The following is a 24,110-nucleotide window of genomic DNA, read 5'->3' as shown; positions in this document are numbered from 1 at the left end:
GAGGTTCAAAGTGGTGGGTAATCTGTGCAGGCCAAGCGCCAACAGCTGGAGCCACACTGTCTGAGTCTGACTTCTCCACCACTAGAGCCCCTGGCTCCCAGGACTCTGGAAAGCAGCTGTGGAGGATGGGGCTGGTTCTCGACTGTTCAGCAGTGATGCTGAGGCCTGGCTAGCGGGACCCTCGTCTAGCGGCCCAAAGAAGGGTGATGAACATGAACGACCCATTGAAGATGGGCCCTTGTGCTCAGGCCCTATGCTCTTCCCTGCCTTTTTGCTCATTCCATCCTCACTGTTCTGGTTAAGGCCATCTCAGGGTTGCAGGAAGGCCTCTCCCAGGTATTTAAAATCCATGCTGGGAAGTTGGTAGCCAGGGGTCTGAGATAGGCACAGAAGCTGCAGCTCCTGTCCTTGTCACCCAGGCCTGGCAGTGACTGTGACAGGCCAATGCTGTGGGCCCAGTCAGGGTGGTCGTGACTGTTTCTAACAAGGTAGTGTATTTTATGGTGGGGCTTTGGAGCTGCCGGCCCCTTGATGTCTCCAGCACAGCACCTGACCATTAGCTGCTTTCCCATCCACCTTCTGCCTGTGGTGATGCCCTCCCTGGGCCTTGGGGCTGAATTACCAGGAGGAAACCAGGACAGAGCTGGGGCCGCTGCTCACCTTGGACTTCTGTGAGCCAGTGGGGCTGGTTGTAGTGCTCAGAGGCAATGGTGAGCGTGTTGAGGAACACCAGGAATATCACCAGCCAGTAGAAGACATTAGACTTGACTGCAGCACGGCACTTTCTTCTGCAGAACCGATTCCATCGGCGCCAGTAGCGGCTGGAAAGGGGACAAGGAACGAAGGTGGGGCTGGCTGTGAATTCAGGTTTCCTCGAACCCAGGATGCAGCACCTTGGCTCTTCTCACCCGTCACTGACCTGGCCTTGCTACAGCAGCCTGACCTGGTGGCAAGAAGCCCAGCTTCTCACCCAGTTAGCCAGGCCCTGCCACCTTGGGATGCCCCTGAACTCCTTCAATCCTCCCATCTGTGAAACAGGAAGAGGGCAAACCTCATGGGGCTGTTGTGGGGATGAATCAAATACCTTATAATGCATCTGGCTGCACTGAAGTTGAAGGTGCTCAACAAATATAAGTTTTTTTTTTTTGAAAAGTGGCATTCTTAGAAATGGTGTTGCAAGCAATTAGAGCACTATTACCAACAGTGGTGGAGGGGCCCAGTACCATATCAGGCACTCTCACACCTTCTCTCCAATTCTTTCAATAACTCTGCAAAGCATGCATTATCCTGATTTTTTGTGGAGGAGAAAACTAAGGGCTGGGAGGCTGAGTACCTCGGCCGATATCACAGTGGGCAGAGCCAGGCGTGGTGTTCTGCCCAGCCTCTTGGCCCTGACTCTGTGTGCTGCATCCATATGGTGGGAGGGGTTCACCTGGAGCACAGGCTCTTTGTTTTTCTGGGTTATAGAATCTTTCCAGAATCTAGTGAATGTTTTTAATTCTGCCTTTCAGAAAAATGGGCACATCCCCCTACACACGCCTTTACATGTGAGCCCATGCAGCACACAGACCCCTCAAACCTCATCCCTGGTCCATGGAATGCTCCCAGTATCTTGGTTTAGGGGCCTTTGTCAGTGATTCTCAAACCTGGCTACACACAGAATTACCTAGGGAACCCTCCCCAAAACCCCAATGGTCCTGAGGCCCCAACACCAAACCAATTAAATCTGATTCTCTGTGGGCTATTTTTAAATACCCGCCAAAATACCATGGGTGTTCTTAAGGCTCCCCAGGTGGTTTTGATGGGTAATAGGGTTGAGAGCCATTGGCTAAGATGATCCCAAAGAAACACATTTTAAGATTCTACGGTGGAGGCGTTTTCATCTTCCTGATACAGAGAAAATATACAGCTCTATGTAGTTGAATTCAGTAGAAGACATGGTTAATAAATGGCTGCACTGCACAGGGAGAGAGGAACCACAGCTGCAGAGGTGCTGTGGGGGAGACCGCAGGGGCCATGCTGAGGGCTTGGGGAGAGGGAAAGGACATGATCAGATTGGATGGAAGACCCCACACAAACAGCTCCTCTGTCATCTTCTAGACCAAGGAGAGTATGAGGAATTCTATTCCTGTTCTCCAGGTTAGAGATGATGAGGGTAACAGATTTATTAATGGAAAAGATGCCACAGAGCTGGCAGCGGTTTTGGGGGCAGAAACAACAGGCCCTTGAGAGGGGTGGATGTGCAGGATGAGAGGCACGTGCGGAAGAGACTGCTGACATTTCCAGCTGGGGTGCTTTGACGGGGCGCACAGAGGAGGGGAGTGGAGTTCCAGGGAGGGGGTCAACCGGGAGAAGCGTGGGGTGCTTAGCTTTGGGGCACCTCCGGGGCTTGTACACAGGCCCGCCAGGCACTGGAGACAGCTCCTGCTTGGGTAATGAAGGCAGGAAGAGAAACAAAGTAGAATCCTGGTGACAAAGTACATGAATATCTGTATTTTTCCATAAAATGATCTTCTTTCTATGAATCTTTCTAGTCTAGACAGACATTCCTCTAAATAAGCATGCAGAATCTGCCTTGGGGCAGAGATTTCAAACCTCACACTGCAGCCCATTAGTGGGTCATGAAATCTATTGAGTAGGTCATGACTGGCACTGAATAAAGGAATAGGGTGGAAAACATCACAGTGCATGTCATATCATAAGGAAACTGCTTTTTAAAGTCACCACTAAGGAAAAATGTATTTTACATAAAACTTTGTTTCTGGTGTGCAAGTGTGAGTGTGTTTGTGTGTGGCATACCAAGTCTGGGTGTGAAAACTGGCCCTCTACTTTAGCACGAGGAAGCTGAACTGAGGGCCTCTATTCTAAATCAGAGTCCATGGTATGAGTCTCTTTGTCCAGTCTTCCTGCCAGAGACAACCATCAAGTCTCCACGTCACCTCCTGGGTCAGGTTATGCTGGTGGTGGAGCAGCAGGCCCCATCTGGGTAAGCCTGCTGCTCTGTGAATGGCCTATTCCTTCCCAGCCGCCGAGCACATAGCAGCACCACACGCGGGTGCGCCCCAGGGGGCAGGGACAGCTCTGTGCTGTGTGTGCTGTCCTTGGCCTCAGTCTTCTACCTCCAGAGCAGAAGCCCCTCCAAACACCACCAAACTCCAAGATGCCAGGGACAGCTAGTGTTCTGAGGTTCTAGGATGTGGACCTGGGCTTTATGGATCCCTGCACCCACCCCTAAAACTGCCTCATTTTTCTATCGACGGTCTGCAGAAAATCCTGTTACCAAGCCTTTGCTAAATCTTTGATGAGGTCAGGAGAGTGAAGCGTGATCTAAGAAGGGTATGCTTTCCTCAGGACTGCAGGGAGAACTTAGTTTTCGGCCTAAAGAGCAGGGAGGGGAGAAAGGATTAATCCCCTTTAATCCTTTAAAGGTTCTGCTCTGGCTTGAAGGCCATCTCCAGTGAGTGCCACACTTTACACGGGACCCTTACCTACTACTTGGAGGAAAATCCACTACACAGGGCAGTGGGCCACCAGGTCAAAAGTGTGGTTTTCAATCCGTATGCTGAAGAGATATCTGCACTCCTCTGTTCACTGCAACACTATTTACAATAGCCAAGCTACGGAATCCACGTTAAGTGTCCATCAGCAGATCAATGAAGAAAATGTGGAACATGTACACAATGGAATATCGTTCATATTGTTCAGCTATACAAATGAATGAAATTCTGTCATTTGCAACAACATGGATGGAACTGGAGGCCATTAGAATGAGTGAAATAAGCCAGACAGGCACAGAAAGACAAATTGTGCGTGTTGTCACTTCTATGTGGGAAGTAAAAATTAAAACAATTGAACTCATGGATGTAGAGAGTAGAATGATGGTTACCAGAAGCTGGGAAAGGTAACGGAGATGGTAAATGGGTGAAAACGTACAGTTAAATAGAATAAATAAGATGTAATATTTGATCAGACAACATAGGAGAGAAGAATGGTGACTGCAGTCATGATAATTTATCGTATATTTAAAAATGACAAAAAGAGTGGAATTAGAATGTTCCTGACACAAAGAAATGATAAGTGCTTGAGGTGGGGAATACCCCAATAACCCTGGTTTGATTTTTACACATTGTACACCTGGATCAAAACATCACATGCACCCCATACATTTATACATCTATTAGTGCCCATAAGCATTAAACATGTAAAAAGTAATGATTTCTAAATGCACTTCGGGACTCTTGCACCCCCAGACATACTGCCCTGGATCTGAGGGAGGATGGTGGAGGGTGGACAGGGGGTCAAAGGCATGGGACAATGAGCCCCAGATGGTCCTCTCGAGAGGCGACCTCTGAAGTCTGCCAGATCTTGACATTAAACAGTCTTATCTTGCAGGGCCTGCCTCGGCCTGTTTCCTGTGATTGTGATTATTAATACTGTGCAGAAACTTGGCAAGGTAGTTTTTTTTCCCCTAAAAAATGAATTTTCAGGACAAACTCATATCTGGTCTTAAATAGCTGACAGTGGAAGTTGCAAAGAACATGTTTTAAATAGATACAATCTCAAGTTCCAGAAATCACTGATAATTGTTATTCAGGGTCCAGAGCAATCACGGTTGCTTTCGTTACGGTATATAGAGCTGTCTTAGAGTGGTTTATATGAGAACTTGATTATGCCCCTCTTCCCAATGCTTGGGGGCAGTGGGTGTGGGTGCTGTGTGGTCAGGCCTGTTCCATGGATCTGGAGCTGCTGCGAACAGACCCCTGAGGAGTGGCCAGAGTGGACAGGATGGTGTCCCTTTAAACTGGGGTGCTCCTGAGCAGACCCATTCGGGAGAGTCACGTGGATTTGGGCTGGGGTGGGGGTGGGGTAATTACTATCCAGAGAAAGTATTTAAAGATAATTATACACCTCCCACTCTTCAAAATATAGCTTTGCTTGACAACTGGTTTCCTGGCAACACTTCCTACTGTATAATAAATGTAATGGTTTATTAGAATGTGTAAATTTATTTGTGTTTACATATGCATGGAGGACATAGAAATTAAATAATAAAATAGGGAGGAGAAATTTGCCTGCTATTCATGTTCCCTTCACACTAACTGGAAGTCATTTTCCCTAGAAATAGAACCTTCCATATGTAGACACAGGAGAGAAGGATGGATACGAATGGGTCTCATCTATGTCTCTAAACTTTGGGATCACTGCATTCCCACAGGAAACTTCTGCTCTTGCAACCCTGGCTAGGCCTGCCCTTCTCCCTATGCTGGGCCTTGCTCTTGCCTGTCCAGCTGCACGGCGGGTCCTCCCAGCTACCGGAAACTCCACCTCTGTTCCATTCTCTCTGTCCTGCTCCTCCTGTGGGGCTCACACTGAATCCCGGCTTCTCCACGATGCATGCTTCTAGTCTTCTGAGCCTTGGCACTCTGCAGTGCTTACTGTCTGCATTACTCATTTTAGTTCTACATCCCAGTAAGATTTACTAAACCCCAACCATGGGCTGGGTACCAGATACTCAGCAGCTAGCACAATGCTCACAGGCCTCCTCTGTGTAAAACCTATACAGAGACACAGACTACTAAGTGAGCAGTCACGGCAGGGCTTAAGAGCTGGGCGGATCCACACGGGAGCACACAAAGGGACACCTTAGCCAAGAAGGGTTCCCAGAGGAAATGAGTTACCATTTCCTTGTATTGTCAGGTACCTTTTATTTTTATGGTTCCTGCCTCTCCACGGAGCTGACGAGACCCACAAAGGAATGGGGCTGTGTCTCACACTTGGTTACAGACCCACAGGACTCAGCACAGTCCATCCTGCACAAGAACCCCTGGCTGATGGCATGATTGAGCAGCAGAGAAGAACACCAGGCAAATGTACTACCTCCCTCTGGAAGAAAGGCTTAAGATTCCTGGAGCTCTTGTGACCCAGGGCTGAGGGCAGCGGTGAGGAGAGGGCAGTGCTCCTAAAATAGTTCACTTGACATGCAATGGTGGGAAGGCATCTGGAATCATAGACAATATGAAAATGGCCCCTGCAGGCTCTTCCTAGTGGCTAGAGTAAGTTTCCACCTTTTTTTTTTTTTTTTTTTTTTTACCAGGACCAACAACAAACACAGAAAACCATTAAGTTTAATTCTCATGTAAATAAGTAGCTTTACAAAGGCTATTAGAGATTGGGGTGAATTTGGATTTGTGCCTTCTTGCTGATGGTATGGCAGAAGTCAGAACATTGGAAGCACATTTCACTGAAGACTGGGCATGACAGTCCTCCCTATTTTAGAATTCCGTGAGGTTCACTTCAGAACTCCATAAAGTCAAGATCCAGAAACTCCGACTTCTCTAATTAATCCCTTCAGGTTGCAAAAGACTTCCTGAATCATTTGTTTCATAACTGTTTACATTCTATTCTGAACAGAGAGCTCCAAATGTCACAAATCTTTTATTTTAACTAATTCCTCGAAGTGAAAACCTGGATTGCCAAGGGAATACTCTACTATGGCTGAACTATTATAAGTCCATTAACTGGCCTCCTTTTCCCTGAAAGTTCCATTCTCATACTTCCTTTAAAGAAATCTTGACTTTGAATCATTCTGTTTTGCAAATGGAATAGGCCAGTTTGAGACTCAAATTCCATTATCTGTAATTGTTAAACTGTTTCACCTGAGAAAATGATTAGGAATACTTTGATAATGTTTGTGGCATTTCCCATCTATTTGTAGCCTTTGATATTCCCTAAACAGACACCATCAGTGAACTGCAGAATCTAGATTAGACAGCTGCTGTGTGATACCTGCTCATGTGTGAAACCCCCAGGGCCACGTGTCCTTATGTGGCAGCTGCTAGCAACATGCAGCTGCCGTGCATGGGAAAAGTGGTCAGGCCAGACTGAGGCGTGCAGGAGGTGCAAAACACACTGAATTTCAAAGTCTTAGGATGAATGCAAATTATCTCATTAATAATTTTTATATTAATTACATGTTGAAATAGTAATGTTTTAGAGACGTTGGTTTAAATAAAAGAAATTTCCTATTTCTTTTTCTTTTTTAACCTGCCAACTAGAACATTTTAAAAAGTACATATGCGGCTTGCATTATATTTCTGTTGAATAGCATGGCTCTAAAGTTACACACTCTGTGACACACTAGTTATACAGGAACAGGGTTTACCAATCCTGGACAGAACCTCATCACTAGGACGGTCCAGTGATTGGCAGCAGATCCCCTGGGCCTGAGCTCTGACTCAGCTATACTAGAGCCCTGTGATCTGGGCCTCTGTAAGCCTCAGGATTCTTATCTGGAAAGCAGATTTCGGTGATAGTGCCAACCTGCTAGCTCCAAGCCTTTAGGAGAACAAGGTCTACTCTCCGCATTGCTGCGGTGTATTGAGGGGTGGCTGCAGAAGAAGCCCTTCCCAGAGGCAGATGGTCAGGGTTGAATGGCCAGCACATAGCAAAGCCTCAGAGCCAAGAGAGACTCCAGGGGTTTACAGGCACCATGGCTCTTTCCTTCTTGTTCAAAAGCACAGCTTACACCATGGATTACTGGATCAAAATAATGTTCCCGGAGTGTTCCAGGCAATCTCTAACTTGAGACACAAGTACGTAATTTTCCCTTTCAACCTCTGGATCATGTTCATTCATTCATTCATTCATTTATGATTTACTCACATACATGAAATGAGAATGATATTTTGGAAATATTTTCAAGTGTATTTTTAATCCCTTACTCTTATTGTGTAGGGGCTTTGGAACTGTTAAAAGCACAACATGCTTTCTCAGCTTTGACTGTCAAATTAGGTATTTTGTTTGATCTCTGTTAAGTGTGCTGTCTTACTGGGGCAGGATCATTCATTTATTAATTCACTCACTCACTCAGCAAATATTCATTAGGTCCTTGTTATGTACCAGCCACTTCTCCAGATGCCGGAGATAAAGCAGTAAGAGCCAAGCATTAGTGAGAGAGAGGACTTTTTACATTTCTGGAGCTCTTTCTCTGCAATAAGAGCTAGATCTGATGGGCCTGATCCTAGATTTTTTATGTAGAAGAGGTTTTGGTTTGAGGGAAAGAGGAATTGGGGGAAAAGCCTGTATTTTCTAGTCCCAGTGAAATGGGAGAGAAAAATGGTACCGAAGTGGAGCGGAAGTCAGACACCAGGGTCCTCATTTAATTTTTAGCCCTTGGGTGCCACACTTCAAGAGGTTAGTGGGGGTTGCTTTAGAAACACCCAGATGGCCAGGGCTGGTGGAGAGCCTTGGCAGATCTTGGGAGAAGGTCACCCCTTGGCTTGAAGCTTCTCCTGGCCGTTACAGAGGGTGTGATGGGATACGGGTAGGTCAGCGAGCCTGTCATAATGCTGCTGCCTCCCCAGCTCCTTCTGGGAGTGTGAGGGACCTGGAAGTGTCTGTGTACTCCAGCTGAGGTGTAGAGGTACTAAAGTCAGTGGACCAACAGAATTCAGGGGTCAGAGGGTGGAGGTGGAGATTTCAAGGCTAGAGGCAAGCAGAGGGCATGAACTGCAGCGGTGGATGTCCTAATCAGATGGACCTCAGCAGGCACCAGTTCAGAGAGCAGTTCAGCCTAGTCCCATGCAGCAGAGAAGAGCAAGCACCCAGAGGGCTTTGCGTGGCTTCTAGGACCAGCCCTCACCACGCCCTGCTTCCTGGCATCTCGAAGTCCCTCTCCCTGATGTGTCCAGCTCTATCCAACAGAGAAGCTGGGACAGAGGCAGTCTGACAGACAAATCACTTTACCTTAAGGGACTGTTTAAAATACAGCACTAGGCTACATTTACTCAGCTGGATGAAAATTTAATGTTCTTTATGCTCCTGCCACATAGTAGATAGGACTAGGGAATCAAGATTAGCTCAATTATGAGAAACAACCAATACTTTTTGGCACATACAAGCTTTGTGGGAGTAGATTCACATTCTCCCTGCACACAGCTATCCACTCATTCATTCAACACACATGTATGGACGTTCACCACTGGATAGGCACTGAGCTGGGTGCTCTGGAAATCACCCATGTGAGGCATGCAGATAGAGGCTCTGGAGGCAGGGGACTGTGAGCCAGTGATCCGAGTGTGATGTGCTGGGTGCCGTGACAGAGGCATCAGCAAAGCACCAGGAAAGGGGGAGCTGAGTAACTCTCCCTGGAGTTTGCAGAAGGTATTTTCCAGTCCCAGTGAAATGGGATAGAAAGCAGTAACATGGAAGCGGTCACATCCGAGGCTCTGAACGGAAGTCTGAGTTCTCCAGAGGAAGGCATGGGGGCATGGTTGTTTAAGTGGAGGAAAGGCTCCATGCAAAGGCCTCAATGTGCACCAGGACGGGGAACATCCCTGTAACTGCAAAGAGTTCCCCGTAGGGGGAACAAAGGTTATTTTCACGGAAGTGCAGGAAGTGAGGCTGGGAGGCAGATGGGGGTGGAGGACTTTGGGTCCTTTTGTAGGTTCTGTCATTGTCAAGGGCGGTGACACAGACGGGCGTCGTAATCCCATGTGCTTCCCATCATCCTCCAAGTTCATAGCCCACTGTATTCTATAAACATGAAGTAGCTCATGCTAGTCACGAGGGTTCACTTTACGTTTCTGTTAACTGGACTTCATCTTGGAGGGGAGGAAGACACATTTAGTCTGACAACTTCCTAGGGACATTGCTGCCAAAAAGACGGACAGCCCGCGATCATTCAACAGCTACCAAACACTGAATTATTTGTCTGATCTGAGCCATAAGCTTTTTCCTGATGGCCATACAGAAAGCAGTTACTCCCTTAGAAGAACACCCCTTACCCTACTGGCAACTCATAGGTATTACCTTGGGCCACCCAACAGGGCAGCTGAGGACAGAGCTGGTGGCAGAAGGAAGGAAGAGCAGTGCGTGTCTCACTCACCTGAACTTTGACTTGGAGATCCGGTGGCTGAAAGAGAAAAAGGAAATGTTACCAAAGGATGTACACACACCTGCATTTAAAAGATGTTCAACAGTTTCAGGGAAATTTGATGTTCCCACTGGAAGGAGGCATGGTGTGAATTAGAACATCTTGGGAGAGAAACAACACTATTCACGTATTTGAATCTGGAGACTGAGGTCTGGCCAGCTAGCATCTTCTAAGTATAAACACTCCTTGCTGCAGAGGGAGAGTACCGGGTCCTCAGGGTCTGCCCAGAAAGTTCCATGAGGTCAGGTTAGGAAGAGCTGTATCTTGAGAAAAGCCGCAGAGGAAGAAAGGCCTCTCCTGACAACAAGAAGACCCCCACAGCAGAAAAATCACAGGCAGGAACAGGTCCGCACATACCTCATGGCTGTCTGCCAGAGCCCAGCTAGAGTGGGGTTATGAAGGGAAGACCAGCAAAATGAGCCAGCCAGAAATGAAGGGGCCACAACATCCCCCACCCCAGAGCTGCACAGGGGGTCTAGAACAGGCGACAGATTCTGAGGAAAAACCCAGGAGGCTGACAGTCACATGCAGCCCTAAAGACCTGGGGATTTCTGGGCAGAAAGCCAGGGTGGGTGTGAGGCTGGCTGCCTGGAAGGGTCGTCGAATGGGGAGGGGGTTCCACAGAAAGGCAGGACCTTCAGGGAAGTCCTGAAACTCCCTTGTTCATGTAGGGAAGAGTCCAGGGGAGGCAGGAGGCTGGGAGAAGAGGGCAAGAGGGAGAGACTGTAACAGAGAAGTGTGGAGGAGAGAAGGCTGAGCCGAAGAGAGAGAGACAGGGAGAGTGAGAGAATGGAAGCAGCTGAGACAATTAGAAGGCACCTGTCACCTTGGCTTTGGTGCTAGGAGAAGGCCGTGAACACTGGGGAGAGTGCAGGTGGTGACAATGTTCAGTGGGATAAGCGGAAGGACAGAACACAAGTTTAGAGACGCAGTGGAGCGACATGGAGAGGCGTGGGGAGGAAACAGGAGAAGAGAGTCCGGGCGATGACGGTCACAGGCCTGCAGTGTCCCAGCCCGGCACACAGTGAGCTGTGTTGCAGAGCAAGCCCCTCTCATTATTTCTTATTAAAAAAATAAAGCCCGAAGATGTGACAGGTGGCAAAGCCATCATGCATGAGATAATTATATCTCAGGGGCACTGCAAATCAGAGCCAAGTGCCTTCACTGTTCCGTAACCTCATCCCACCCCCAAAGACCGCCTGTGAAGGCTGGAGGGCTTAATCACACGTTCTAACAGCGTGTGGGAAGCGGACGGGGAGCCCAGGACAGCATTGTTATTTAGAGCCAGCTTTAACCAGCAAACAAATGTTTCCCAGCTGCTAGTTGGGTGCTGGGGAACTCAGGTGCTCTCTTCTATAGTGGCGCCTTGCTGAGCCCAGGACCTTCAGCGTCTTCCCAGGCTGCTTTTGGGTGGCTGTCTCTCCTTGCTGTTACCCATAAGCCCAAGTGGGTGACCGCGGACTTCAGCCTTGTCACTGTGACTCTAAGCCTAGCCTGGCCCCAGGCCTTCTTTCAGAAACACCTCAGTAGTCCTGTTGGGGCGCCCATTGACGATGGCCATCAGCTCTTTGCCATGAGGGGTTCTCTTGCTTGCAGTGCAATTGGGCTCTGAAAAGCTCCCCTCTGGGGAACCTGACCCTGAGTGTTTGTCTCCCAGGGAAATGACCCCGGGAAGCAGGATCGCTGCTGGGGCTGATAGGCAAGGAGGCCCTGGTTCAAGCATGGTCATGAACTGCAGGTCCTTTCGTGGCATCTGGACATATTCTAAGCAGGAAATGGACAAAGCCTTCTTGTCTTGCTTTGTTACAGATCCTGATGGGTAAGCCTGGGCACCACACTCGAAGACTGATTTTATTGCTATTGTTGCTGTTCCCAGGGATGGTGAGCAGAATTATAGGTTCACGGGGCCCAAAACATCATCCCCTTTTAAAGGCTGGCACATCTGACAACTAACCAGCCAAACAGCTAAGTTCCACGTCAGGCAGGCTCCTGTCCATGAGCAGGGGAGGCCACTGCGCAGCGGCATTTGTCTGGAGGCCAAGGAAAACTCCATTGCTGTGCGGAGCTGAGGTGATAACGCCGTCAAGTCTGAACTCCTTGGTTCGGACTTGGAGTTCTGTGCACACCGTGGAGTTAATGATTGGACCCCTTTGCCTCCTGGGAGGTGGCTCAGGGCTCTGGGCAGGAAAGGTGCTCCTACAGTGAGAGGACAGAAGCCCGGGTGCCTTGGGGCCATGGTGCTGGTCCACACCCTGGGCTGGCTCACTGCAGCCCATGCCTCCTTGCTTCTGAGCTTCACAATCTCCAGAGAACCCAGAGAACAGCGAGAGGCTCTGGCATCTCTACACACAGTGCGCTGAGAAGGCTTCCTGTCTTTTTCCACCCTCGTTGTTCCAATGAGGCACAATTCCTTCCTAAGGCTGATCCTTGAAGAAGAGTGAGGAGGGAGACAAGGCTGGTAACACATGAGAGCATCAGCACAGACCCACTGTGTGGGAAGTGAAGATCACGCAACCCCAGATACCTCCTCTGCCCAGGACTCTGAGACGAGGCAAACCTCCTGGGAGACCATGATTTTCCTTCGTGGTTTTCAGGTTCAGAATTAGAGACAAACTCCAAACTCCTTTTCCCCGCTTAGTTACTCAGTTTGCATTTGCCATTATTTGAGAAATATTTGAACTTCTTAAGAGCTAGTTATATGTTTAGCCTCTTCCCTCTTCTTAGAGGAATAAGTGCCGTATGTTTACTACCTGCTGTGTAAAATAGTATTTCCCTGAATTGTCCCAAATTCGCCTTTAACTTAAGTCAGATGGCACTGCAGTCATCATCCACACCGACAACGCATCTGACTCAGCGTCCTTAACTCCAGGACTTCCTCTCCACCACAGCTCTTAGGATCGGGAGGGTCACGCCCTGGCCTTGCCATGGCATAGCATTGCTTCCACTCCTGGGTGCTGAGTTCAGAGGCTCCATGACTCTGGCCAGAGCCTCCCTTTCTATGATCCCTCCTGCTCCTTGTCCTCACTGGATCCTCCTAGTCACTCACACCCTTCAACACCAGCCTAGACTACAGTCATGACAATGTTGCCCTCAATGCCACAGAGATTCCACACCGCCTGGGCCTTCTGCTGTGTCTGCACAGCTAAGCACCACCCTGGGTCACCCACTGTCTCTTTTGAGTCCTCGTAGGCTGCAGGATCCACCAAGAAATATAACTGACTACACATTCACGGTATCAGTCTCTACCGTGGCATCAGTGCTGCCCAGCAACCTTTGGGCAACCTCTCGGTGGCTCACTGGTTTCAGTCTCTGTACTGTCCTTCAGGTTCCTGTGACCCCGGACCCTTGCTTTGGGGGATGAGATGGCTGAGCTCATTCGGAGTGAATCCTATCACTGACACCTCCATCAGAGCCTGTTTCTGATTCTATATTCTTTGCAGAACTGTAGGCTTGGAGAGCTGGAAGGGACCCTTAGATACCGCGTGGACCTACGGTTTGCAGTTTCTCCAGGTATAGCATGCTTTCTTCATATGAAACCTTGCATCACTGCAGGTGGTTTCTGGGCTCCGTGGCCTCTGCTGAGACATCAGTCCAACCTTCTTTTTCCCAGAGGATGGGGCTGAGGCCCAGAGCAGAGTGCTTTGGCCAAGATCCCAGGGCTAGCTGGAGGTTGGTGAGCATTAGACTCTGGGACTCCTCTTCTTTCATTTTCGAGCCCAGGTGTAAGGAAACTCCTCCTTCTTGTGCAGGCTCCGTGTCTCACACTGGCTTTGCTCTCACCCTTCTCCTCTTCTGAAGCAAGGCCTTGCTATCAGCACTTGCCTCCCCTCCAGCTTGTTTCACTCTTCCTGCTCACTGACTTTTTCTAGCCTTTAAGTTTGCCCTCGCCTTTACTCTGATGAAGACCAGCTCTTCCCACAGTCATGCTACTCCTCTTCACATCCTCCCTTATTCCTCCCCATCCATGGCCTCAGTGCCTGAGTGGGCACCCTGTCCTGGCCCGTTTCCACCCCCTCTCCCTCACTGAGACTGACTCCCAAGTCCAGTGCCCTGCAACCCCGAGGGGTAGCACCCCACAACACACACATAGCACAGCCCTTTTTTTCCCTCTGCAGCCTGACCTGCTGCCACGTCACCTTGCACCTGCATCAGGCTCCTGCAGCTTCTTATTCCTCCCTGCTCTTTCCCTGACATCGCAGTGATCCTTCAGGAACCCAGGACTAACCAAATCAACCTCCCACTCAGCTCCGTTATGAATGCCCTTCAGTGACTTCTCACACTCTTCTGGTGCAGACCCAAATGGTGAAGGATCTGCCGGGCCCTCAGTAACTCACGTTCATCCTTCTATTCTCAGCTGGAATTTTAATCCTGCAAAGACGCCTTTCCTAACCTGCCAGCCCAAATCAGGGACGTTTGTTATCACCCTGACAGTACACTTTCTTTTCCTTCTTAACACTTACCCCAATTTATAGTTGCCTGCTTATTTGCTTAGTGTCTCTTCCACACTAGACTGTGAACTCCAGTACGATGGTGTCAATTTCCTCCCCTGTGGTGTGTCACTGCTGCCTAGCTGAGCACCAGGCTGGGCAGACTGTTGAACGAATGCACAGATAAACAGCTCTGCCCTGAAATCCCTCCTCCCGCGGCTCCCAGGCCGGCAGTGCTGCCTCTTTTAACGTTCCTTTGTCCGTTTTGCTTGCTTGGTCTTATTCTTCTGGTGTCCATTTCCCAAAATTCAGCCCTTGGTCTTCTGTTCTCCACTTCACTCCGAACAACCCCGTCCTATCGCCTCATTGGTGGTTCTCATCTCAACAACCTCAAACGTGTGTGTCCACTCTGTTCAGAGCTGAGCCTCGCACCTCGGTATCTCGTGGTCTCCGTGACACCTGCAGGTCACTCTGACTGGGCTCCTGCTTCAGATTTCACTTCCGCCTCAGTATCCTCTTCCCAGCTGTGATGGCTCCTTCTTCTTCATTACCTTCACCCACCTGCCCCTTCTGCCATGAAATACCATGTTGCCGTTCTTTCCTCCCTTCCTACACAGGAACCATCTTCATCCAGACCTTCTCGCTACACAGCAGTCCTTGTCATGACCTCATCTTATTACATAAGACTTTTAACCCTTAGCTTTAAAGATCCTGGTCTCTCACTGTCCCCTCAGACCGTCACACCCCATCTCAGTTCCCATGCTACTTCTCCCACCAGGAATGCTGGCAGAGTCTTGGCCCAGCATTGTCTGGGGTAGGGTGGGACGTAGGGAGATGGGGAAAGACCACATTTTATTAGGTGCATATTAGAGCTCTGGCACTGTGACTCAGCATTTTGTATGTACAGAGTATGAATGTGGCTGAACGTGGGGATAACAGGGACCCTTTGTGCAGAGCTCTCCAGGCTGCAGAGTACATGCTCCAAGCAAACCACAGATGCACTGGAGACTGCCAGCCTCCCTTGGTGGAGGAATATCACGTTCCCTTCCTAACAGAGCCTCATGCTCTCCTGAAATGTACTCTCCAGTGACTTCCTGGTGCCAGCTCCCTGGTCCCCCCTGGTATGCGACTTGGGTCATCCCAACAGCCAGAGTTGCAGGGCCTTTGATCATCTCTCTAAGCCCGGTCTTGTGGCAAGACAACAGAAAGGCCAGGAACTGATGGACTTTGAAGGCTTCCTACATGACTTTCCCTAGAGTTGCTGTTTGGGACCTACTTCCAGAAACTCAAGTGCTTGTTTTGTATGATTCCAAAAGAAGAGGTTTGCACTGCTGCTTAAAAATGTAATTAGCATCGTATTTTAACAACATTTTGACAATAATTGCTTCCCGACAACGCTGAGAAATCTGCAGTGTAGACTCCCTGGTGCCACTGTCAGAGTGAGTGATACTGAAGCGCCATGTTCCCTGGAAATAGCGGCTGTGAGAGCGGCCCCATCCTCAGCCTCATTCTCCTTCCCCCACATGGCTCCGAGGCCATGCTCAAGGCCGGCATTGCTGTGTTTAGACTCTTCCACAGCTCAGCATTGTGAAAGGGCTGTGCTTGCCCAGGCTCTCTGTCATTCCACAGACGAGGAGGGAAGGGAGATGCCACTCCCCAGATGGAGCAATTCAGAAACACCTTGTATTTGGGACTGGTCTGACTCAGAGCCTCAGAACTGGTTTGCAGTTCTTCCAGTGGCCAGGGTGAGCTTACAGTTGTGACACCCAAGGCAACAGAACGGCAGGCTCCACTGCACTTCTGCTTCCCTTACTGGCAGGATGACAGAGCTGCAGGTAAGGACCCACATGCCAGTCTTCTCCCAGCGCATCTTCTCACCTGTCTGCTTTTCTCCCAGGTCGCATTTATCAGAATGGAAAGAGTAGCCAGAAGGACTCGAGACCCTAACCTTAGTTATCTCTTTGAAGAGGGGTGAAAGGGATTAGAGTGAAAGAAACAGACTTTGCCCCCCGCCACGCCCTCTATATTTCTCAGATGTGATGAAAAGTGGCTCAAAACCCTAGTCAGCCCCACCCACCCCTGAAGAAGTGCTGAATTGAAGACCAGCCTCGATTTTAAGACTCACCCCCTGCCAGTGCCATCCTCATCCTGGGGCCCTCTGCTCCCCATCTTGGTTCCCACCTGAGGTTTGTTTCTTGCCACCGGCTCTAATCTCTGCCCTTCCTAGTGATGAGTCAGCTCATTCTGATTTCTAGATGCAGCTTTTCCACCCATGCCCCAGAAAAAGCCCCAGCCCCTGGGCTCGCCGTGCCTACTCACGCCAGCCTGGCCCCGCAGTTTTCTCCCTCGATGTCACCTCCAGCCACGTTTTCGGTGTTGACAGACTCGGTCTCACTGGTGGGCATGCTCACTGCAAGAGCCAAAGGGAAGCAGAGTAAGGCATTGAGGGTGGGGAGAGAGGGAGCAGAAGAGCATTACATCGCAACATGCCCACCACAAGACCCAGTGCGGGTTGGCAAAAGGAGAGCCTGAGAGCACTGGCTGGCCGATCTGCACGGATCCCCTTGACCCACACGCCTGTTGCTTGTCCAGGGCAGGTTTTGCTGCCAAGGACACTGTAAACTAGTGAGAGTGTGGGAGGACATATGGTGATAACAGTGTTTTACATTATAGGATGCATACTGAAAAAACTGACTACTGAATCCTCCCTCTCCTCTCCACTCTATAGACTAGAAGAAGCTGCAGAGGCTTTTCCTTTTGCAACTACCACTTGCCATAGAAAGAGGAGCTTTCATGAAAATATATCATTTTTCCTTACTTCATCCCATCCACCATCTCTAAGGGGCTCCATCCCTAAGAACAGGGCCCAGCCTGTGTGTAGAAAGGGCGTGCCTGCTGACTTCATGAGCTGCTGAGTGGATGGAGGACTCCCCTTTTCTGTAGTTGGTTACACCCAGGAGCATACCTGAGACAGAGGGCTTGAGGGGAATGGCCATCCCCAGAGCTAGGCACTAAGACTCAAACTAGCCCTGCAGACATCAGAAGTGAGGAGTGGAAGTGTGCAATCCACAGTCCACACGATTACATTTCAGTGTGGCCAGAAGACAGCCTGTAGGGATACCATTTCCTCTTTCAGTCACTCTGACATTCCCATGTCAACAGGCTGACTTGGATATAAGCCATTTAATTCAACGTGTCCAGCCTCCTCCCAAGGAAGCTGTGGGCCGGATTTCGAGAACAGTGGGAGTTTTCTAGCTTAGAACCCAGTTTGATGGCTTTTATTATTATTATTTTCTTCTAAATAAAAGTTTAACTCAAAGAATTTTTCTTCACCTTCCATCACTCTCTTACTACGACACAATGTGTTCCTTAGTTTTGCAACCCTTAGAGTGACCATCATATCCTTGGTCCTGGTTCTGCTATTCCTCCGGAATAGAGCTCCTCATCTGCTGAGAAAGTCATCAGCCCTCAGCAGACATAGAATCTGCCATTAGTGAGGGTGTGGTCTCTGGTAACAAGACCCCGTGAGGCTGCCAGAGCCCAAGGAACACTTCTGCTGGTTGTACGGATAATGTTGAGGGATGTGGATTTTTCCTGGTTTTCTTTCTTTGGAGAAAGATAAGCCAGGTTGGTGAGAAGAGAATCATTTCAAGAACACGGAAGATACAAACAGAAAGTCCATGACTTAACGTATGTTTGACTGCTGTGAGAGACCTCTCTCTGACCTTTTTAATAAAACAGGATGAAAAAAAGAAATCCAGATATCATTTCATAAAACTCTAGGGCTGGATGAGGCTTTAGAAACTATCTGGCTCTAACATGTCTTCCTCACTCCACAGGAGAGGAAAGTGAGGCCAGAGAAGGGATGTGATGCCTGGGGTCCCACGGTGTGTTCGAGTAGGGCTAGGTCCAGGGCATGAGTGTCACACCTCCTGCACCATGCTCATCTTGAGTGCCCCAGCCTCAGTCACCTCTTAACTCTACACCCTAGGCAAAAACAAACTTCTTAAAGCCTAGGTTCTGGGAGCACCACAGGAGGGCAGTGAGTAGCCAAACAAGGGTACTGAATTCTACAGCATGACACTCACTTGACAGTCCGAAGTCTACAGATGGTTTTAGGCTGGGAGCTGGGAAAACAGACCTTCAGAGCTTGCCAGGAGCCCTGCTCAAACCACATTACAGAAGTCATAAAATGGAAGCACTTTGGATCTTCCAATCCATCTATCTCCAGCCATTTCTGACCTAAGGTTTACTTTTTATTTTTATTTTTTTAAAAGTCTCTCCACCCTCCAGGTATCCTTGTTTGAAGGGCTGAGCCATCTAGAAAAAGTTCTGTGACTTTGTGACACTTCGTTCCCAGAGCCTTCTGTGTGAGTACAGGGCAGACCTGGGCACTAGAAATAACCACAGCATCTTCTAAATCAAGGCACTGCCTGCTCTGGTTCTAACCGTGCATGCACAGTGCCCTCGCTCTAGGCCAGCACTGGCCAAAGGAAGGGCTCCTGGAGAAACAGCTCTGCCAGCTGTCATGCCCACTGACTTTATATATATGAAGCAATGATAAGGCAGTGGTTTGAGAGGGCCATCCCTTCACAAACACACACATGCACAACATATATACATACACACATTTGCACACACACAGAACGACTGCGGCACAAATCATCCAGAGAAACACCCTCCCATTCAGTCTGGCGTGCACTCACACACATTTACACACACAGAGCACAGGGGAACATTACCATGGGTTTCTGTGGAGTGACTAAACCAAGCAAACTTCCCTTTCTTCTGATCAAGCATGCCCGCTGGAGTGCCTCCTTTCACAGACAAGATGGTCAGTGTCAAGAACCAGGAACAAGACATCAACAGAGCACATGCAGTCAGCCACGGGCAAAAGAAAGAAACAAGGAACTCACTTTCACATAGAACATCCATTTTTATCACAAAAAATAAACAAACAAAATCTCAAACCAAAACATATAAGAAAACATAACAAAACAGAAACAAACCCCCAACTCACATGAATTAACATCACAAAACAAATGATAGACCCTGGGGAGAAGGAATTACTTCAGGAGAAGGAGTCTATCTGGCATATCTAATGAGTAACTTTGAAAGGGTTTCCTTGGAGGGGGCTCCCACTCATCCTTCCTGCTTCCTTAGGGAGCTGTCACCCTTTGCAGGCTTACATGGGCTCACTGCTAAATTCTAACTGTAGCCCTGGTATCCCCTTCATCCCTACCCAATAGCCAGATGACTTGTCTTCTTCCTCACATGGGACCACACTGCAAACTTTTCACCTTTAGTGGATTCAATGGCTCCCTTGCTATTTGTACCTCGATGAGTCACGTGCAGGTGGAAAAACAACCCACTGACCTACTTGCTCCTTTGTTCAGTTCAATAATTCAATTTTATTCAGCAAAGACTCATCAAAGTCCTAGGGCTCACATCCAAAACATATATGTATCTGCTTTTAATCGGTTTAAATGGGCCAGTAAGTTGTTAAATTGCCTGTCCATGAGTGGTCATTTGAGGAAGTTTGTAAACGAGTAAGAAGAATTCTGTGAGCTCCTGCTGGGTCTGGGCTACAGCTGAAGAGCAGTAGAATGCTCCAGAAGAGTGTGAAGACACTAGCCACTGCACAGGAGAGTGTGAAGACACTAGCCACTGCACAGGAGAGTGTGAAGACAGCAACCACTGCAGGGGAGAGTATGAGGACACCAAGCACTTCATGGGAGAGTGTGAAGACTCCAGCTACTGCATAGAAGAGTGTGAAGACGCTAGCCGCTGTACAGGAGACTGTGAAAACGCTAGCCACTGCATGGGAGAGCATGAATACAGCAGTCACTGTAAGGGAGAGTATGAGGACACCAGGCACTGCATGGGAGGGTGTGAAGACTCCAGCTACTGCATGGAAGAGTGTGAAGACACTAACCACTGCACAGGAGAGTGTGAAGACACTAATCGCACTGCATGGAAGAGTGTGAAGACACTAATCACTGCATGGAGAAGTGTGAAGACACTAGCCACTGCACAAGAGAGTGTTAAGACAATAGCCACTGCACAGAAGAGTGTGAAGTGAAGCCTGGGAGAGTGTTAAGATACTAATCACTGCAGGAAGAGTGTGAAGACACTAACCACTGCACAGGAGAGTGTGAAGACACTAATCACTGCATGGAAGAGTGTGAAGACACTAATCACTGCATGGAGAAGTGTAAAGATGCTAGCGACTGCACGGGAGAGTGTTAAGACAATAGCCACTGCACAGAAGAGTGTGAAGTGAAGCATGGGAGAGTGCGAAGACACTAATCATTGCATGGAAGTGTGTGAAGACACTAGCCACTGCACAGGAGAGTAAGAAGACACTTGCCACTGCATGGAAGAGTGTGAAAACACTAGCCACTGCACAGAAGAGTGTGAATTCTCCAGCTACTACATGGAAGAGCATGAAGACACTAGTCACTGCATGAGGAAGGGTAGGTTCTGTATGGACTTGAAGTTCTGGATGTCAAGTGTTTTAGCTACTTGCTCAGATAGAGTTTTTCCATTTCATTTGAAAGAACTGGCATGAGCTGTGCCTCCGTGAGGTCACTATGGAGGTCTGGGAATGAGAGAAGCAAGTAAGGCACAATCACAACTTAGGGTGGTACAAAAGGAATTGTGTTTTTTGCATTGTTGGAATTGGTCATTTGGTATTAAAAGACATTCTTAAATAAATTTGGTTATATTATGCATCATTTTAATGGGCATTTCTCACTTTATGTTTTTTTATTAATGACATTTTACTTGGTATTTATTTTATGTTTATTTTATACTATGGAAATAATGTGAGATAGAGTAAATTCAAGTGATTTGGGTCATAAAGCAGTAGAGACAACTCACAACATCAGTTCATTTGGCCCAGGAATTGCTAACAAACGGTGCAGTGGTGGTTCACACTGTAACAACCACTAACTGTACTGCGCAGTGCGGTTCAAATAGTTTCACAAAGAAGGTGAGAGCCTTAGAGATGAGGATAGTGGTGGGATACAGGAAGTTGACAACGACCAATAGAGAGCCATCATCAAAGCAGATCCTCTTACGACTACAAAAGAAGTTGCCGAAGAACTCAATGCCAACCATTCTATGGCTGTTTGGCATTTGAAGCAAATTGGAAAGGTGAAAAACCTTGATAAGTGGGTGCCTCATGAGCTGAGCAAAAAAAAAAAAAAAAAAAAAAAAAATCATTGTTTTGAAGTGTCGTCTTATTCTACTCAACAACAAATTATTTCCTGATCAAATTGTGATGTGCGAAGAAAAGTGGATTTTATATGACAACCAGCAATGACCAGCTCAGTGGTTGGATGGAGAAGAAACTCCAAAGCACTTCCCAAAGCCAAACTTGCACCAAAAAAAAGTCCTGGTCCCTGTTTAGTGGTCTGCTGTTAGTGTGATCCACTGTGGCTTTCTGAATCCCAGAGAAACCATTACGTCTAAGAAGCATGCTCGGCAAATCAATGAGAAGCACCAAAAACTGCAATGCTGCAGCCGACAGTGGCCAACAGAAAGGGCCCAATTCTTTTCCACAACAAGGCAGGACTGCACGTCGCACAACCAATGCTTCAAAAGTTGAACAAATTGGGCTACAAAGTCTTGCCTCATCTGCCATATTCACCTGACTTCTCACCAACCAACTACCGTTTCTTTAAGCATCTTAACAACAGCTTTTTGCAGGGATAATGCTTTCACAACCAGCAGGATGCAGAAAATGCCTTCCAAGAGTTTGTTGAACCCGGAAGCACGGACCTTTATGTTATAGGAATAAAAAAGGTTCTTTCTTGTTGGCAAAAATGTGTTGATTGCAATGGTTCCTATTTTGATTAATAAAGATGGGTTTGAGCATAGTTATAATGATTTAAAATTCACAGTCTTGAAGCCACAATTACTTTTGCACCAACCTAATACTCATGAGTGGCAGCGAATGCAGGCGGGAAGTCAGTCACCACTTGCAGAAGGAAGCATGTGCCCTGCTGAACTGATGGGTAGCCCCATCCCTTCCAGGAAAGGTATGAGGGGATGGGCCAACCATGTTTTAGGTTTTTCTTTATTTTATCATCTTCTCCTAGAACACAGGTGGTAGTCAATAGACTTCTTTGAATGTTGCCTGCTAGGGAAAATTTTGGAGACTGGCTATTAACAGAAAAGGGCCATGCCTACTTTTAACCGGAAGCACTGTGTCTCACACACTCATCTTTAAGGTACAAAGCGTGGAATGAACAGAAACTTCATAACTGGCAGTGTTTTTTATTTTATTTTTTCACTTCTCAAAAATCCTACATGCAAAAAACACTGAGAGTTAGGAGCTGAAATGAACCACTTGCTTTGAGTTTCCCTTCTAGGGAAAGGTATGTCTCAAACAGTCACCAGTGTGAGACTCTTATAATGAATGATCTTTTATCCGGAGATGTAGGGGGTAGACGTAGGCTGCCAGTCACCACGTTTCTACCTGTGTCGTGACTGAGGGGAGGAGAGCCCTGCTTAGTGGTGGAGAGCCCAGAACATCAACACCTTCCATGCAGAGGCATTATTCAGCTTTTGGCTCTGACATCCTAAGTGTCCTATCTTGTCCAATTTCAGTAGTAACTGTATGATCATTTAAAAACCATGAATTTGACCAGGACTGGTCTTTCATGGGGACCAAGGTGGCATCCACCTGCATGGAAAATGATCTGAAGAGCAACTAAATCATCTCCCTGGATGGTTCACGGAAGTCTCAGTTAGATCTTTCTTTTGGGGCATGTCATATATCTAAAGGCTCCTTGCTGAAAAAAAAAAATCTTACCTGGAAGAAGCAATATAATAACACATTAGTGCCTATTAATTTGAGATAGTTTATCCCATAAGCACCCGAGGGAATAAAATGGTGACAAGGTGTTTTTGTTCCTATTATCAAGGAATTACATAGTGGTATCAAAGCTGATTTTTCAAGGAAAACTTCTAGGAAGCTGAATGTCCAAATTGTTGAAAGTTTAGGATCATGAATGCTGGACACTTATTCAAGGGATGAGATGGAAAGCCTAACCCCAACCTTGGTCTTTCAAATGATGAGTTGTTTGGAAACTATAGGGCACCTTTTCTCTAAGGGCAACTCACTCCAATGCCCTTAGAAGTGAAGCTTGATGGTCTGCTTATCTGCAGGCAATGTCATAATAGCACACCCTTTATAAGGCACAATATGCTTTCTTGAACAGATCTGGGAAGGAGAATGCTGGGGAAGAAAGCTAGAGTGATAGCTTGTTTTCCAGTTTTCTAACGTCCCTCTTACCAGGCACTGTGGACCAAATGTGTTTCTCTGGGCTATCCTGTCCCTTGCTTCTGCTGAGAAGACTCCACGAGAAAAGGACATTTCTTTGAAAGTGTAAGGAACATGTGCCAGCAGGAGTGGCTGGCTTCTCAGGACATTTGCTAAGAAAAATGCCCAGTCTCTATTCTGGAATGTAGCTGGCGGCTCAAGATGGCCAACATCATTGCATTTTTAGGAATATCATCAATGGCTACTGCAAGCTGTATGGCCGACTTGCCAACAACTGATTACATCCTTGAATTAACGTCTTCTCTCCCCGACCCCACAAACATACACTCTTCGTGGCCACTCTTGCTTGAATCGTCCTGTTTCTATGCCTCAAGAGAGATGCACAGTGATTGTCTTACAGCAACCAATGTCTCCCCTGACCTGCTTTGGGAACAGTTGTGTGATTACTGAGGAGATT

At 47.8% G+C, this 24,110-nt stretch overlaps 1 protein-coding gene across 50 annotated transcripts in view; it reads right to left on the bottom strand.

The window, feature by feature from the left end:
• The window catches only part of CACNA1C (calcium voltage-gated channel subunit alpha1 C), a 709,163-nt gene that overhangs the window by 129,468 nt on the left and 555,585 nt on the right, over positions 1–24,110 (bottom strand). For 31 of the 50 annotated variants that reach the window (XM_074403353.1, XM_074403352.1, XM_074403351.1 and 28 more), the window contains exons 10-12: positions 16,681–16,771; positions 9,887–9,913; positions 661–821 (exon numbers count right to left, since the gene is read on the bottom strand). In XM_074403353.1, coding sequence (XP_074259454.1) covers positions 661–821; positions 9,887–9,913; positions 16,681–16,771 — 279 coding nt within the window. Of the gene's footprint in view, positions 1–660; positions 822–9,886; positions 9,914–16,680; positions 16,772–19,103; positions 19,179–24,110 lie in introns of all 50 variants that reach the window. The other 19 variants (XM_074403341.1, XM_074403342.1, XM_074403338.1 and 16 more) reach the window with 1 other exon arrangement.

Source organism: Saimiri boliviensis, chromosome 7 (genome assembly GCF_048565385.1).
Source record: "Saimiri boliviensis isolate mSaiBol1 chromosome 7, mSaiBol1.pri, whole genome shotgun sequence".
Classification (NCBI taxonomy): Eukaryota; Metazoa; Chordata; class Mammalia; order Primates; family Cebidae; genus Saimiri; species Saimiri boliviensis.
This window is presented reverse-complemented; position numbering and strand designations above follow the sequence as displayed.